Source organism: Choloepus didactylus, chromosome 6 (genome assembly GCF_015220235.1).
Source record: "Choloepus didactylus isolate mChoDid1 chromosome 6, mChoDid1.pri, whole genome shotgun sequence".
NCBI classification, from domain to species: domain Eukaryota; kingdom Metazoa; phylum Chordata; class Mammalia; order Pilosa; family Megalonychidae; genus Choloepus; species Choloepus didactylus.
This window is the reverse complement of record NC_051312.1, coordinates 138,865,793-138,883,570: the sequence shown is the minus strand read 5'-3', so window position 1 is coordinate 138,883,570 and position 17,778 is coordinate 138,865,793. Positions and strand designations below refer to the sequence as shown.

Sequence of the window (17,778 nt, the reverse complement as noted above, 5' to 3'; positions counted from 1 at the left end):
AAACCCAGATCTAAAGCCTGTCAAATCAACTTCCCAAGTATCTTTGACTGGTTCCTTATTTTCTGTCTTCTCTGCTACCACCATAATTCAGAGATTCATTGTTCTGGTCTCAGCTTAAAGTCACCGCATCAGGAAGCCCAATCTAGAGTACCCCCAAGCTATGGGCCACCACATCCCCCTAAGTTTTCTCATTAGCACATACTACAACTTGACGTTTCTTATTTGTTTGTTTATTGTCCATCTCCGCTCACTAGAAAGTAAGCACGAGAGGAGGCATAGTGATTAGCTTGTTCTTGTTCACAGCTGCACCTGCAGAGTGCCTAACATACCATATGTGCCCAACAAATACCTGTTCAATGAGGAAATGAATGGGCAAAGTGTTAGCCCATTGTCTACCTGCTTCCAGTCTTTATCCCTTAAATCCATCACCCCCACTGAGACCAAGGTGATTTTGCCCATGAGAAAATCCGGGTGTGACCTGGGTACCCATGTTCTCCAACTCCTTTAGCGATTCCCCACTGTTTCTGAATAAAACCCACTCCTTACCATGGACAGGCTCCTACCCACCTGTCCAAATATGACTTCCGGTCACTTGCCAACCTCCGCCCCCTCCTGGGACATTCTGCTCCAGCAACACTGAAGTAGCTGTGGTTCCTGAGCATGCCTTGCTTTCGCATGCCTCCACGCTTACGTACATCTTGCTCCCTCGCCTGTCCGTGTGACAGACTCCTACTCATCTTGCAGCTCCCAGCTGAAACACACCCCCACCCCCACCCCAGCCCCAAGCAGAGTTGGTATGTTTTCCCTGGGCAAGTTTATGAACACCACTAAGCCTCAGTTCCCTAAACTCTAACCTGGGGATAACAATAGCATCTACTTGATGAGGTGTGTTTTTTTTTTTAAATTCATTTTATTGAGATATATTCACATACCATGCAGTCATACAAAACAAAGCGTACATTCAATTGTTGACAGTACCATTACACAGTTGTGCATTCATCACCAAAATCAATCCCTGACACCTTCATTACCACACACACAAAATTAACAAGAATAATAATTAAAGTGAAAAAGGGCAATTAAAGTAAAAAAGAACACTGGGTGCCTTTGTTTGTTTGTTTGTTTTCCTTCCCCCATTTTTCTACTTGATGAGGTTTTTGAGAGGATTAGATTTAAAAGTGTATGCAAGATGCATTGCGCAGTGCACCATAATAATGCAAGGTGTTAATAATGGGGGGGGTGTGGTATATGGGAACTCCATATTATCTGCATGATTTTTCTGTAAGCCTATAACTTCTCTAATTAAAAAAAAAAGATCCATTGCACAGGGTTTGGGGTACACAGTAAGCACTTAGTAAACAACATTTTTACTTTGTGAGCAGTGCAGGTATGCCTCACCATAAGACAACAGGCTCTTGAGGGAGAACACCACATCTTGATCTATTCATCCTTAGAGTCTATACTTGACATTTTGAAGGTGTGCAATAGTCTGCACATTCTTACTGTCTATGCTTCTTCAGGACAGAATCGTGCAGATCTGCTGAGAAATTGAGAGCAAAATCTCACGATAGCTATGACCATCAGACTACCAGCAGCTACCATGTATTAGGCACCTATTATGTACCAGGTACTTTGCATACGTTATCTCCTTTATTCCTTACAAGAATATGACAGACCTTGGCATTTTACAAATGAGGCGACCAAGGTCGAGGGAAGTTGAGGAAATTGCTTTTTAAAATACGTTAATGAGGAACAGCACCCCCGAGAAGCTAAGAGAAGACCCCCAGATGCTTACAGAGAAATGTCCTGGGAGAAAGAAGCAAGGATGCACAGAAGCTAAGAGAGAGGAGCTAAGAGAGATACTCAGAGACATTTTGGTGAAAGCCATTTTGAAACACAACTAGGGAGCAAAGAACAAGCAGACGCTGGCTCTGTATCTTCCCAGCTGACAGAGGTGTTGCGGACGCCATCGGCCATTCTTCAGTGAAGCTATCCTCTTATTGACGCCTTAGTTTGGACGTTTTTATGACCTCAGAACTGTAAATTTGTAACCTAACCAACCCCTATTATAAAAATCAATCCATTTCTGGTATTTTGTGTAACGGCAGTTCTAGCAAACCAGAAACAAGGGGTATGGGATGTTTTGGGTGTCCTTTTTTACTTTTATTTTTATTCTCACTTTTATTTTTATTTTTTGAAGTAATGAAAATATTCAAAAATTTATTGTGGTGATAAATGCACAGCTATATGATGATACTGTAAACAACTGTTGTACACTTTGAATGACTGTATGGTATGTGAATATATCTCAATAAAATTGCATTTAAAAAAAAAAAGGAACAACAAAGGTATTCAAAACCAAGGTTGTCCACCTCAAGAGCTTTTTGCTCCGTCCAATATACCACAGTGCTCACCAGCAGACAGTGAACTCCTATTCATCTTTGTAGTCTGGACTCTAGCAGGCTCCCCAGTACCGTGCAGACATTTTAACGAATAGCTGTGGCCGACACATCTGCCTGCAGGAATGGACTTGTGAATGCAGGCTCTGGTCCAAGAACCACGGTGCCCCTGCCTGCCAAGCTTCTGGGACTCAATGTTCCTGCCACTAAAAGGCGTCCTGGTCAACTTAGACCACACTTCCGTGGAAACTCACACCGCATGCATCAAAGGCCCTTGGCCAAACAGCTCCTTTTTCTATAGCTCTGACTTTGAAAACTCCTGCCATCAGGTGAATACACTAAATAAAGATTTGGGGGGCTTTGAAAGACCCTAACAATTGGTCCAGTTCAGGCTGAACCTGGGAGCTCGTGTTTTGTAAGTATCCCTCTGGCTCCATCTACAGCATGGAAATGGATTAATGTCCCCTGTTTCAATACACACACACACACACACACACACACACAACACACTATGGGCAAGTTACCTATTTTACCTTCCTACTGGTAACCTGGCGGAGATTACTCCTTTGTCTGAGAAAATTGGCATTTTCCAGTAAACTGATTCTTCATGTAAAATCAACACTTCTCCCTGATGCCACGCCTGCTCAGGAAACAATCACCTCTGTACCCACCTACCCTCGGCCCCTGCCAGGGTACCAAAGGCTTTCCTTCAGGACAGAACATTGACGAAAGAAAAAAACACATTTATTTTTTAGAAAGCCTTAGGTTCAGACACCGTATTGGGCCACTTCACCCACTGCTGTAATGTGGACATTTTTCAGGCTAGCATAAGGAAGCTATTTTGTCTCTAAATATTATATCAATTCTGAACCTTGTGCAGGGACAAGAAAAAGAAAAATCAATGTTTTATAGTCAACCAGCTGACAGTGCATTTTATGCTGAAGGAGTATCATTTTGATTTTTTAAAAAAGAAGAAATCCATGTTGCGTTTTGGCCTGCTCTATACGACTACCTTCCATCATATAAACTGACCGTGTGGTTTGAGAATTACGAGCAGCCACAGAAAAGGGCCCACGTTACCCACTGAGACATGACCATTTTCTGTCCATAACAACCAAATACCTGTTCTACTAGCCTCTGAGCAAGCAGCTAAGGGTAAATGAGATGACTGCACGGAGGCCTCGCCAGGGCAGGAAATGCCGCCTTACTGTCCAGGTGCCTTGCCTGCTAAATTTGGTCCCAGATTGGGAAGCCGGAGGCTGATCACCACCATCTCCCCAGGGTTCACGTCTCACCACTTGCCCCAGGCTGGGACATCACAGACCAACATCTGAAACGCCCCAGAGAGACACTTAATTGGGTGGAAACATATTAGAGGAAGGATTAGGTGCAGAGTGTAAGGGTTTGTTCTGAGCAGAGCCTGGGTGATTAATTAGCGCTCTGGGGACATCTTGTTCTCTCCAGGAGAAGGAACCCACTGGCTGAGAAAGGAAGAAAGACTTCATTCAGAAAGGCCATGGTGAACACACAGCAATCCCAAGTTCCTGGGAGGAGGGCCCCTCTCTGCTCCCCACACTGCCCAAAGCGAGCCGATGCAAATCAACATCTACGTCTACCATGGAGAGATTAGGGACTGTGAAGGGAGCCAGGACGAGAAGAAAGGACCCAGCAAGGAATCGAGACAGTTTCTCTGGACAAAGGTTTGGATGGAGGATCCTTCGTAACATTTCATTTAGTTGAGTGAGTCAGCAGAGAAGGGGCTAGCGTATAAGTTATAAGAATGGACAATCCCAAATAGCAAACAAAAGGCGGGCTCTTTCCAGTTAGCAAGCAGCCAAATCCTAGAGTAATAGCTGAAGTTGCATTGGGAAATACAGATTAGGGTATGTGCAATTGAGCACTTGTTCCTCTTGCCCAAGAATGTCCCAAGAAGCTGAGATAATACAGAATGAGTGGAGAGGCTGGAAATCATCGGGCTGATAGAAGAGGAGCAACCAAAGGCATCGTGATCAGAAATGGCTGGAACACTTACTGGAGATGTCTGGCAGGGAAGATCTGGGAAGAGAGCTGTACTGAGGGAACTCTGTGGCCCTTCTACATTAAGAGTATGGTTGCTGAAATCCAGAAAGCATTTCAAGAGAGTGTGGTCCACTCTAGGGACTAAGGGAGCTGCTGTTGATCAGATGATAATCCACTAAGCATCTCCATAAGAATGACTACTCTCTGCCCCTTGGGAGCTCTATGTCTCTCTCTGAATTGATGAGTTGACCTGTTAATTTTGGTTAACGATGGGCACAAAATGAGAAGTATGGAGGAAGTCACCAAACTTTATAATCTAAAGAGATAAAGGTAGAAAGGTCCCACTCTCTCATCTAAGGGAAGACTTGCTTTTATGACACACCATCTGGCTTTTGCTCAAACACTTGTATGGAGGGGATTGTAGGTGACTTTGCAAGGACTTTGCAGTATGGCTCTAATCCCAGAAAACGTCTTCCTTATCTTGAGCTGAAAATCCTTTTCACTATGACTTCTATCCCTCTAATTCTATCTCTTAGCCTTTCAGATATTTAAAGAGTGCTGTTATAGTCAGCCTTATCTTCTCTTTCCATGCTAAACCCCTTTCCTTTGACCAATCTTTTTAATGATATAGTCATCTTAATCACTCTTTTCTGGACTCTATCAATATCCATTTCCAAAGAACTGGATATAATCCACCAGGTATGATCACACTATTAGAGACTAGAATGAAATCTGCTTGTTTTTTTTTTTAACCCACACACCACACCCCCAGTAATTAACTCAACACTTTCATAGAGTGTTGGGGACCTGTGTCATATTACTGGCTTATAATTGGCTGATGAATAATACCCACAAGTTCTTTTTCACATGAAATCCTGTCAGATTAGGCTCCCCTTGACAATCCTACACTTGAGAAATGAATCCTTTCTACTATAAATATTTAGTAATCACATTTCAGTTTTAAAAGAATATCTCCTTGTTGGTTTGTACCCATTGTTCTATTTGAAATGATATAAAATCTTGATTCTGTCATTCAAGGTCTTCTCTCCTCCCTCTCAACTGGGTGTCCACCATAAATACAATAAATGTGGTAAAAGTCCCTTTCACTTTTTCATCCAATTTGCTGATGAAAATGGTAAACAGGGCTAGACCAAAACGCTGATCTCTGTGGTATACCCATTGAGACTTCCTTTTAGTCACATAATGTCAGAATAGTCAACCTTCTTTGGGTACAGAGCTGAACTTGCTACAACAGATTTACCTCTCTCTACCGCTCTCTAACACTTCCTGGCATCTCACAGGCACTCCAGGAAGCAGGCGCTGGCTGCCCTGGTATCCTCAGTGCTTCAGCTCCTCAAGCTAGCATTCAGTAGCCTCCATATTCTCCTTGCACTCTACACCCCCAACCTCATTCTCCTTTCGTCTCTAACACATACAGTCCACTCCCATCCAGTCAGGCTGGTGTTCTGGTGCCATCCAATGCTTCATTTGCCATCCCAGGCCACACACCTTTCTTCAGGCATAAAACACCCTTTTCCCGCCTGACCCAGACCACACCGACCCTTATGTCCTAAGCCCACTATGAAATCTTCCCAACACATCTGGTTTCCCACATACCGACTTCTTCCCTTGCTGAACTCCCAAAACCTTTAGAACTGGACCCTCTGTGTTGCTTCCTCTCTTTCCTGGGTGGACATCATGTCTTGCCAACCAGGCTGCCAGCCCAGAGGTCTGACGCTTTCCTATTTCTCTCCAGTTGCCCACAGATCAGGCACCTGATAGGAGTGTTGTCCTAATCCCACATTTCAACCCAGTCCCTGTCATCTTTGCTTCCATGCTCTCCCTCCTCATTTGACTCTACCTTTCTTCCCGCACTCGAGGGCTCAGGAACCGGCTGGAATCATCGTCATGGCTGCTCTGCTGGCTCTGCTGGCTGCTCTGCTGGCTGCTGAGGAAAGACACAGGATATGAACCGTTAACGTTCAGCTTCTTTCTCAACCCTGGGCGGGGGGGTGTCATTTAGACTTCAACTAGACAAAGAAATACGGTTACAACATTTTAGAGATACATGTTCCCCCAAGTAAATTTAGCATATAGAGTGTACTGACAGACAGCAGACATGGGAGATGACACAAATCTGGTGAAGATCCCACTCATCCTCTAACTACCGTCTGTTGTTAGCCAGACAGAAGAGTTAGATCCTGACCTATTAGCGTGTTCTTCCCTGGCCACACCTCAATGAGAATGTCTCCTGCCTTCTGTGTCCCTGGGCCTCTTAATCCACGACAGGAGAGCAATCCCGTTCTTCCTCAAACTCACCCATTATGCCCAGTGACTCATGCACAGGATGCAGATTCAGCGGCAGGGAAGGAAATCCCAGTAAGGCAAAAAACTTGCTGGGGTGGGGTTGACTGGTCTGTTTCTCTGCCTCCATAGAAGGCTGAGGAGGGTGACAGGTTAAAGGGAGCAGAGGGTAGAACCCCTCTACTCCTTAAAGTCCTTTAGGAAGATGATCATGGAGCATAGGTTCACAACCACAAGTTCTTCAATCTGCCTTACATTTTGGTAATGTGGAATTTAACTGTCTTCCATCTTCACTCTAGGCTCCCTAGAGAGAAGTAAAAGCTGTTTGGATACCTCATTACACTAACTGATCATATGGCTAATGAACAAATACTTTCATTAGTTGCTAATTATTAACTACTCCATGCATCTGATAGTTTCAATCAGGAGTCAGTAAACTACAACCCAAGGATCAGATCTGGAGCCACCTATGTACAGCCCCTTGAGCTAAGAATGATTTTAACATTTCTAAATGGCTGAAAAATATTTTAAAAGAAAAATATTTTGTGACACATGAAAATGATATGGCATTCAAATTCTGCTGACCTCTGCTTTATAGATTCTATTAATAATAAATGTCTGTATAATCAAGGCTCAAGTGTAACCAAAATTGTTTCCTCCTCTTGGTAAATTGTCCACCACAATAAGTTGTATTGATCTCTATTGAGTATATTCCTTAGATTAGATCCCCAGTAGACTGCAAACTCTTTGAACAATCTTCTAGGGTAAGTGCCTTCCAGTGCCTGTATGCTCTCAACCAAAAACGCTCATGATTTTTTGTGGTCATGCTCATAAACATGCTTTTATGTCCTTCAACAAGAAGTAAATGATCTTAGAATCAATATATATCAACATTTCCAACACACACACCAGACATCAGAGCAGCTCCATACACAAAGCCTCCAGTTGCTTCGCAGAACTTATACACTATCTCTTCCTCGTTCCTTTAAGAGATGTGCAACCCACAAAACACGTCTTTGCTTCTTGTTTGTTATGGAGTAATGCCTGTCACTTTTACTTGGCTGGTTCTAAGAGATTTGCCAAGTTAAAGCTCCTTATAACAAAATTTCTCTATGATTTTGCTGACTTATGGGATTTCTTACAATAGGACTGAACTGTTCCACATATCAAGCAAACCTCTTAGATACACAGCCTGGGATAAATATATCACAGTAGGCAATCCACGGAATATTGGAACTCAAATGCAGACCCAGCTCCAGAGGCAAGCACTGAGAGAGGAAAGCCAGTCTATACCACTGGCAGCACATGGAGAGTGAAGAAGGAGGAGGGTATCTGGGATCCCCGTGTTTTACACCATCTACAGCTAATGGGGCTCAACCAACCCAATGACCATGGTCAGCGTTAGAGTCTCTTCTCCAATCGAGAGGTCAAATTTGACTCCATTGGAGTCAGGATGGGCTGGTCCTTCCTACTATCTTACCCTCCCTTCAGCAATTAAAACCTTAAACCTGAGTTGATAAGCAGTGCTCCCAGAACCAAACAACAATCTACCAAGGTTTCTGAAAAATGATTCGAGCTGATATTAGTAAGTTATCCCACTAGATGGCACTGTGGGCTTCCAAACCAGAACCACACGTAACCAGGCAAACCAACCCAGAGCTGCAGAAACCAGATTGAGGACCAACCTTCTTGCTTCCCCTTCTGGCTTTCCCACCGCTTAGAAAACAGTTCAGATGGAGTTGAATGCCACAATGGATCACCTTCAAACTGTTTACTTGTTTTACGTAATGAAGAAATATCAACCTGAGTACATTCCCCGAATATTTTTATAATGCCACTGTGTGCATGTGTACCAACAAGAGGCAGCATCGAGGCAGGGGTTAAGAGCCTAGATGCTGCAACATGCTCCCTGGGTTTGAAAGCCTAACATCACTTTCCTTACCTAAAAAATGATAGTTATTCCCTTAATTACAGTTCTTACCTGGTTAGGCTGTTGTAAGGGTTAAAGAACTAACATAGGTGAAGTTTGGAGAACAGTGCCTGGCACATATCAAATGCTGCATAATGATAGCTATCAATATTATACACAAGGCATTGTTGGGGGAGTTATGAAAAATAAAGGCATGAATCAGACAAGGACTCTGCTCTCAAGGTATTTAAATCTGGATAGTAAGATTCAATATAAACAAACTACATTTAAAAGTAAAAAATGATAACTCTAAGAAGTACATATTAAGTGTCACAGGAAAAGCTCCCATTTCCCCCATATTGCTTTTTTTTATTTTTTAGCAGAGAGACAATTTTTTCTCTCCAGAGTTGTCCACTGATTCTAAACACAACTACTATTTTTTTTTTTTAACTCTTCTTGTTACATTGGTTCACCACCAATATCTCTTTCTCCTAAGATTTTACTATGAAATAAAACTGGAACAACAGGAGACAATTATGTCTTCAAGGGTTGTATTTTCTCTGTTATTTGGTCTAGAATTTTTTTTTTTTAAGGTGCAAGGAAGTACAGCAAGGAGAGATTGGAAGCGCATAGTCTTCAGTTGGAGAAGTGCTAGATCTGAACCCAGGTTCTATGACTTATTTTGCTGGCTGACTTCAAGTAATTTACTTAAAATCTCTAAGCCTCAGTTCCGAAACATGTACTGTGATAACAGTGATTAAACTAACTAAAACAAGCAAAAGAACTGTGGCAGAAACCATTCGTTGGCTGAGCCAATGCCCTTCCAAATCCTCTTCTAACTCCCTTTCAGCTTTAGAGGACATGGGACACGATTCTGGTCAATGGTTGTACATGGAAGTCTCCCGGGAAGGATTTCCCTTCCCAACTACAAAGACAAAGCTTTGGGTCCTACCTCTGTCTTCCAGTTGGAAAGAATATTGATGGCTGGAGGGACAGCAGTCATCTTGCAGCCAAGAATAGAAAATCACCTGCTAAGAATGGCCCAGAAGGAAGTTAAAAGGAACCTAGCTTCTAGGTTCTTGAGTAACTGGACTTGGACTAGGTATCTCAAGGCTTCTTATCATGTAAAATTAATAGCCCCCTATCTAAAAAAAGCCACTGGTTGTCAAGTTTTTTAAAAATTGCTACACAGAGAATAGAGAAAGATCACTTCCTTCTGGGCCAGTGAGAACAGACCATCTCGACAACAAGGTTTTTGCGCTGACACTTGAAATTAAGATAGATTCAGGACAAGCAGAAATGAGAAGAAAAGGCAGCCTAGTTCAGCTTCATTTAAAAAATGTTTGTCATGTACCAGGCACTGTGTTTGGAGCGGGCATGGAAAGTGATGAAGACATGGTCCCTCCCAGCAAGGAGCTCACCATCCTGAGGGCACAAGTGTTCACCACGTGCTGTGATGCGTCAACACTAGAAGGACAGACAAGGTGCAGGTGACGGACACCTCTGTTGGGGGGCTCAGGAAACATTTCAAAAGAGATGTCAACGCTGAGCAAAAGGGACTGCAGGTAAATCCACGGTGGCAGCAGGCAGGGATCCTTCCTCCAGTTTTCTCCTCCCACTTTTTAGACTTGTTCTTACACCCTCTTAAATTTTAAGTTAGAAGGATGCCAACCACTCCTCTACTCAATCCCATGAAACAATATTGTTGAGCCCAGTTTGCAGAGATTCAGACATTGCTTCATCCTCTCATATAAATCCTTTCAATTTTTTCCTCATTTGAGCCTTTTTGGATGATACAGGCCAGCCAGGCACCGGGCAGCTCTCCCTGATCCCTATGGATCTGCCAGTCTTCAGAGCCACCACCGTAGGGTGTTTCTAGAGGAATGTGGAATGCCAGGATGCCACAGAAACATCCTCTTCCACTCCGTATTAGTCAGGGCCCGGGTGGGACACGGCGTCCAGTCTGGGCTCTCCAGCTTAAGGAAGTTGAGAAGAACTCGGAGGAACTCCAGGAGAGGAGATTAAAATATGAGACTGTCTGTTTGAGAGCCTGATTTAAAAAAAAAAAACAAAAACAAAAAACCAAAAACCTCTAAATAAGGATTTGGAATGACTTAGTTTGAGCACCAGATGACCAAAAGATGGCTTCACTGCAATGAAGGGAATTGGGCTTTTATAAGCAACTGTTTTCTCTTCCACCAAGACAGCTAGAGAAAGAAATAGGATGACTTAAATCCCTCCAGTTATAAATTCAACACCAGATAGAAATCACTGTATCAGGTAAATTTTGAAATACTAGACTATGTTACCAAATAAAGTAGGGAAGCTCTTCTTTAAATTCAGGGATGCTCCTGAGGGAAACCAGCTGAAGCGAATCTAATCCGGAAACCTGGTTTGGTTTTCCACCAGCATGCCAGTGCTCTGAGCTTATCCCAGAAGGTCACATTGATACCAACAACATTGGGAAGGGCTGGGGAAAAAAAAGTTTGTAATCTGAGCCAAATCACACCCCACAATGTAGAAAATCTCCAGGCAATATCCAAGAGGCTCCGCCATGCAGACTGGTTAAATCTCCACGACTCCACTGAGCTCTATTCCCCCTCCCCCTACCCAAAGGGACAAGTGCAGAAAGTTAAAGCTAAGCCACAAGCCACCACGAAGGTGTCCTTTTGCCCTCCGGAAGGCACAGCTTTATTGCTAGGGAGACTGAATTGGGCAAGTTTTCCCAGTAAGTGCTTCATAAACAGAAACAGCTCTTTCTCTCCCAGCCAACCTGAAAAAGATCACAGCCTTCTAGAAGGGGTGTTGAAAGAGGCGATTGGCTCCAAGCTGTAATTCAGTATTTCCAGAGTTTGATGGAAATTGTACATTTACCCATAGAAGGCCATGTAGGTTAATTTATCACCTTTCTTTGCTTTGGCTGTAATCAGAGCCATCTAGTACATAATTGCTACTAGCAATTATGTAATGTAAACTGGAAGCTTCAAAAGACTCAGAGTGGCGATTATATGAGTCTTTGATTAATAAAAACGGGAAAATAAATTCTTTTCGGCACTGGGACATAGTAGAAATGGCATGAAGACAGACCAGCCTGGGTCTGAACTCTGGCTCTGCTTCTTAGTGGCCCTATAACCTCAGCCAAGACACTTGTCGTCTCCCACTCTCAGTGTCCTCATCTGAAAAATGGGTACAATGAAATACCAGTTTTTAGAACTGCGTTGAGGATTAAGTTGTGAGTAATCCAATCCTAGGATCTGAGCTCAGGATTTGGAGTCAGGAAGATACAAGCCCTAGTCCTCACTCTGCCACTTAGCTGGATGTTACTGGGCAAATTATATAACTTCACTAAGTGCCACATGCGGGTAACAGCACACGCCTTAAAAGATTCCACTGAGGATCAGAAATGGTGAAATGATAGATAGAAAGTATCCAGGGCAGTGCCTGGCCCTTGGTAGGTGAACCATAGACAATGAAATAGCTACAGCACTCACTATACACATATATAACTCTGGCAGACACTAGGAAGACACTAGAAGAGATCCGCAGTGGCAAAAATGCTGGGAGACAATGACCTGGTCTAAGATCTGCTGAAAGGACGGCCATACAATCACTGAGAAGGCTGAGTTTTCATGCTGAATTATTTCTACACTTAAGATGACTCTGGAATTTACAATTTCAGTTTAAGGAAAGGTGGCTGGGGTTGGGATGCAGAAGGCAGGTAGCAAAGAAACCAGGGAATAAAGGTGAGTAACTTTTGTTTGTCACCTGGCAAAAAACTATGAGAAAGTCTAATAACAGCAAATAAGTAAACAGACAGATGTGATTTGGGGCAATGCCAATGACTCCCAACTTCTTACAGCACCTGTCTGGAATATTCTCAAATACTACTTAGGAAACAACAGCTCAAGGGTGAAAAATGATCATTTGTCTTCAAAGTTAGCAGGACTGCTTCTGCTTAATGGCTCCCTGGGGATCCTGCAAAGGGGTGAGCAAGTGGTCAAAGATTCAGGGATTCAGAATCCTATTAAATATCTCTAACTCACTACAACTTACTAATACTTCTCTATGCAATAGTTCTTTTGTCTCTAAACATGCCTATGTCTCTTGTTTTAAAAAAAAATGCCCCTTCAACTCCTTTATATTTTCTTCCCTTCATGGCCCTATTTTATTGAAAGAATACAAGAATACACTACTTGGTGATTGCCAAACATCAGTCAAAAATCATATCAGAATAAGTTCATAAGCAGATTCCTTGGCCCTTCTCCAACCTCACTTAATCAGAATCTGAACCTTTCCAGGAATGCGTATTTTTTAAAAAGCTTCCTGGTGATTGTAAGGAATGAGACCCACTGGACTTTACACTCAATGTGTCTACATCCTTGCCCATTCACCCACTGCAATCTGAGCCCCAACTCCACCACTCCTTGGTTTTATCACCAAGGACCTCCTTTCCCGCCAAAGCGAATGACAACTGTTAAATCCTAAACTTCTTTAACCATTGAAGGCTTTATGGTCCCTGGAAAAGTATGTTCTTAAACTTAATCCATTCCTGTGGGTGTGCAACTATAGTAAGTAGGATCTTTTGGTGAGTAGTGACCCAACTCATTCAGAGTAGGTCTTCAATCCTTTTACTGGAGAGCTATGTAAGAGAATGAAATTCAAACAAATAGGGAGAAAACCACAGAGACTGAAAGAGAAAGCCACAGAAACAGAGAGGAAGCCACTGAAGCCAGAAACTGAAAGCAATGAGACCCAGAAGAGAAGGCGGAGACCAGCAGATGCAGCCATGTGCATTGTCATGTGACAGAGGGGTCCAGGATCACCCGCAGCCGGTCTTTGGGGAGAGAGCATTGCCTGATAATGCCTCGATTTGGACATTTTCAAGCCCTCAGTACCGTAAGCTCGTAAGCTAATAAACCCCCACAGTAAAACCAAACCATTTCTGGTTTATTGCATTTTGGCAGCCTAGCAAACTGAAACAACCATCCAGGCAGATCTGACATGGATGACTATTTCCATTCTTGAAACCTCACTCTTCTTGCCTTCTACGACACCACCTTCTTTTGTTCTTGTTTTCCGTTTGTTTGTTTTTTTCTTCTACATCTCTGTTTTTCTCTTCTTTTGTAGAGAGCTTCATGAACTCTGCTTCTTGACCCTTAAATGTTTCCCCGGGGTCAGTCGGCCACTCATTTTATAAACTACCTACTAGGCATTGTTCTAGAATCTAGATGCAGGGTACAGAGGAGTAAACACAAAGACAAGGTCTCTGCTCTCATGGACTACACATTCTATCAGGTTCCATACTCTTCCAGCTTTATAGCAAGATTCCTTAATCTAAGGTCCCTGGACCTCTGAAATATTATTAAATATTGTGCAATACTGTACATTAATGGGAGGTGAGAAGGGAGAGCTCTCATTCAATTCTCAAATAAACCCATAAAAGTTTCAATTCCACTGCAACACATACTCTTTGGGGATCTCACCCACACTCAAAGCTTCGACTATGATGGATATGCTGATGATTTCTAAACACAGCAGAGAGCCGAGCTATCCAATACATAGGCATAGATGGCTATTTAAATTTAAATTCATCAAAAATTCAGTTCCTTAATCACAGGAGTCACATTTCAAGTACTCAGTAGCCACATGTGGCTAGTGGCTTCCATATTTGACAGTGCAGATTCAAAATATTTCTATCATCGCAGAAAGTTTTATTGAACCGTGTTGACATTAGAAGTTTCAAGATCAAACCCAGGATGTGAGTTTCGGCTCTGCTGTCTGAGTAACTCAGAGCAGGTTCCTAAACCTTTCTCTACATCCCTGTTCCCTCATCTGTTATGAGGATTAAATGAGATAATTAATATAAAGCCCCTAACAGAATGCTTAGCAAGTTATAATGTTAATACTTGTTTATTGTTACTATTATTATTATTATTATAAATTTTCAGTGTTGCTGAGTTCCCTTGACTGTCCCAAGAGAATCTCATACTCAACATGTCCAATACTTGAATTCATCATCTTTCTCTCCTCTCCTTGTACTCCAAAAGGAAAGAGTCAATCAAACTAGAAATGCACCCCCACATCCAATTTCACTCTAAGTCCTACAGATTCTACTTCCTTACCATCTCCAAACCCATCCATCTCCCTTCATCACCCCTATTGCCACTGCCAAGCTCTCATCACTTCTAGCTGGGATTACTTTAATAGGCTCTTAACTGCTTTTCCTGTTGCCAATCTGGCCCCACTCCAGTTTATCCTCTACACTGATACAATGAAAGGCAGATTTGAACGTATCCCTCCTGCTTAAGATCATTCAGGCTTCCCACAATTGCAAAACAAAGGTCAAATCCCTCAGCTAAGCAACAAAAGCCTTCCTGATCTGACTGCTCTATGCCTTTCCAGCTCCTTCGTCTCCCACCTTCCACTCCAGGACCTCACTCCAGCCCTACAGCCTTTCTCTGCCTTTGAATATGCCATTCTCCATACCTGGCATATATTTTTCTCTATACCCTTTTTGGTTTCATTAATTCCCATGAGGAAGAAAGAATAGCATAGGGATTAAGCATCAGGGGCTCTAGTTTTAAACTACTACCTGGATTCAAATCTTGCTCTCCCATCTACCCTATTCAATTTCCGTCTCTATAAGATGATTATAATAGTATCTGTATCATTGGGGTATTTTGAGGATTAAATAAATTAACACCCATCCAATACTTAGATAAATATCTAGCACTGAGTAGATACTCAATGCTTTAACTTCCTTCAAAAGTATTACCTTCTCAGGGAAGTCTTCCTTGGCTGCTGGTACCCACCTGATAGTGCCCTCTCTTGCTGTACATATAAAGCCAGGTCTCCACTGCCATTGAGTCCTCCCTGGCCAGTCCAGAAAGACACCTTGCTGAGGACTCTCAAATCAGCACAGATCACACTTTCCCTTCCTACTCATCAAAAAATATTTCCTTTTTCCTTTGGGAGTCACAATCCCTGGCACCGTGCGCTGGGACGGCAGAGAGACTACAAGTCCCAGGGGGTGCGGCGCGACCGCCCGGAGGGCGGGGGGTACGAAAGAGGAGCCCGAAGGGCACTGGGTTACTCCTCCAGGAAAGTAGGTAGAAAGCCAGGGACTGCGTGGACTGGACACCACAGAGCAATCTGACTTTGGGCATACTTCATACAACACTCATGAAAACGTGGAACTGCTGAGATCAATGAAATCTATAGACGGAGACCAGACACCAGAGAATCTGAGAGCAGCCAGCCCAGCAGAGAGGAGACAGGCATAGAAAAACAACAACACGAAAAACTCCAAAATAAAAGCGGAGGATTTTTGGAGTTCTGGTGAACATAGAAAGGGGAAGGGCCCTGAGGTGCATATGCAAATCCCGAAGAAAAGCTGATCTCTCTGCCCTGTGGACCTTTCCTTAATGGCCCTGGTTGCTTTGTCTCTTAGCATTTCAATAACCCATTAGATCTCTGAGGAGGGCCCTTTTTTTTTTTTTTTTTTTTTTTTAATCCTTTTTTCTTTTTCTAAAACAATTACTCTAAGAAGCCCAATACAGAAAGCTTCAAAGACTTGCTATTTGGGCAGGTCAAGTCAAGAGCAGAACTAGGAGAGCTCTGAGACAAAACGCAATAATCCAGTGGCTGCGAAAATTCACTAAACACCACAACTTCCCAAGAAAAGGGGGGTGTCCGCTCACAGCCATCATCCTGGTGGACAGGAAACACTCCTGCCCATCGCCAGCCCCATAGCCCAGAACTGCCCCAGACAACCCAGTGTGACGGAAGTGCTTCAAATAACAGGCACACACCACAAAACTGGGCGTGGACATTAACCTTCCCTGCAACCTCAGCTGATTGTCCCAGAGTTGGGAAGGTAGAGCAGTGTGAATTAACAAAGCCCCATTCAGCCATCATTTCAGCAGACTGGGAGCCTCCCTACACAGCCCAGCAGCCCAGAACTGCCCTGGGGGGACGGCACTCACCTGTGACATAGCACAGTCATCCCTCAACAGAGGACCCAGGGTGCACGGCCTGGAAGAGGGGCCCACTTGCAAGTCTCAGGAGCCATACGCCAATACCAAGGACTTGTGGGTCAGTGGCAGAGACAAACTGTGGCAGGACTGAACTGAAGGATTAGACTATTGCAGCAGCTTTAAAACTCTAGGGTCACCAGGGAGATTTGATTGTTAGAGCCACCCCCCACTCCCTGACTGCCCAGAAACACGCCCCATATACAGGGCAGGCAACACCAACTACACACGCAAGCTTGGTACACCAATTGGACCCCACAAGACTCACTCCCCCACTCACCAAAAAGGCTAAGCAGGGGAGAACTGGCTTGTGGAGAACAGGTGGCTCGTGGACGACACCTGCTGGTTAGTTAGAGAAAGTGTACTCCACGAAGCTGTAGATCTGATAAATTAGAGATAAGGACTTCAATTGGTGTACAAATCCTAAAAGAACCCTATCAAGTTCAGCAAATGCCACGAGGCCAAAAACAACAGAAAATTATAAAGCATATGAAAAAACCAGACGATATGGATAACCCAAGCCCAAGCACCCAAATCAAAAGACCAGAAGAGACACAGCACCTAGAGCAGCTACTCAAAGAACTAAAGATGAACAATGAGACCATAGTACGGGAGATAAAGGAAATCAAGAAGATCCTAGAAGAGCATAAAGAAGACATTGCAAGACTAAATAAAAAAATGGATGATCTTATGGAAATTAAAGAAACTGTTGACCAAATTAAAAAGATTCTGGACACTCATAGTACAAGACTAGAGGAAGTTGAACAATGAATCAGTGACCTGGAAGATGACAGAATGGAAAATGAAAGCATAAAAGAAAGAATGGGGAAAAAAATTGAAAAAATCGAAATGGACCTCAGGGATATGATAGATAATATGAAATGTCCAAATATAAGACTCATTGGTGTCCCAGAAGGGGAAGAAAAGGGTAAAGGTCTAGGAAGACTATTCAAAGAAATTGTTGGGGAAAACTTCCCAAATCTTCTAAACAACATAAATACACAAATCATAAATGCTCAGCGAACCCCAAATAGAATAAATCCAAATAAACCCACTCCGAGATATATACTGATCACACTGTCAAACACAGAAGACAAGGAGCAAGTTCTGAAAG

General features: G+C 43.1%; 1 protein-coding gene across 7 annotated transcripts in view; it reads right to left on the bottom strand.

Annotated features, from left to right (window-relative positions):
• GRAMD1B (GRAM domain containing 1B) overlaps window positions 1-17,778 on the bottom strand; it is a 195,063-nt gene that overhangs the window by 122,559 nt on the left and 54,726 nt on the right. For all 7 annotated transcript variants that reach the window (XR_005217603.1, XM_037841782.1, XM_037841786.1 and 4 more), the window contains exon 2: window positions 6,280-6,366. Coding sequence is in view for 5 of the 7 variants with exons in the window: in XM_037841786.1 (XP_037697714.1) it covers window positions 6,280-6,366 (87 nt within the window). In the remaining 2 variants the exon portion in view is untranslated. The remainder of the gene's footprint in view (window positions 1-6,279; window positions 6,367-17,778) is intronic.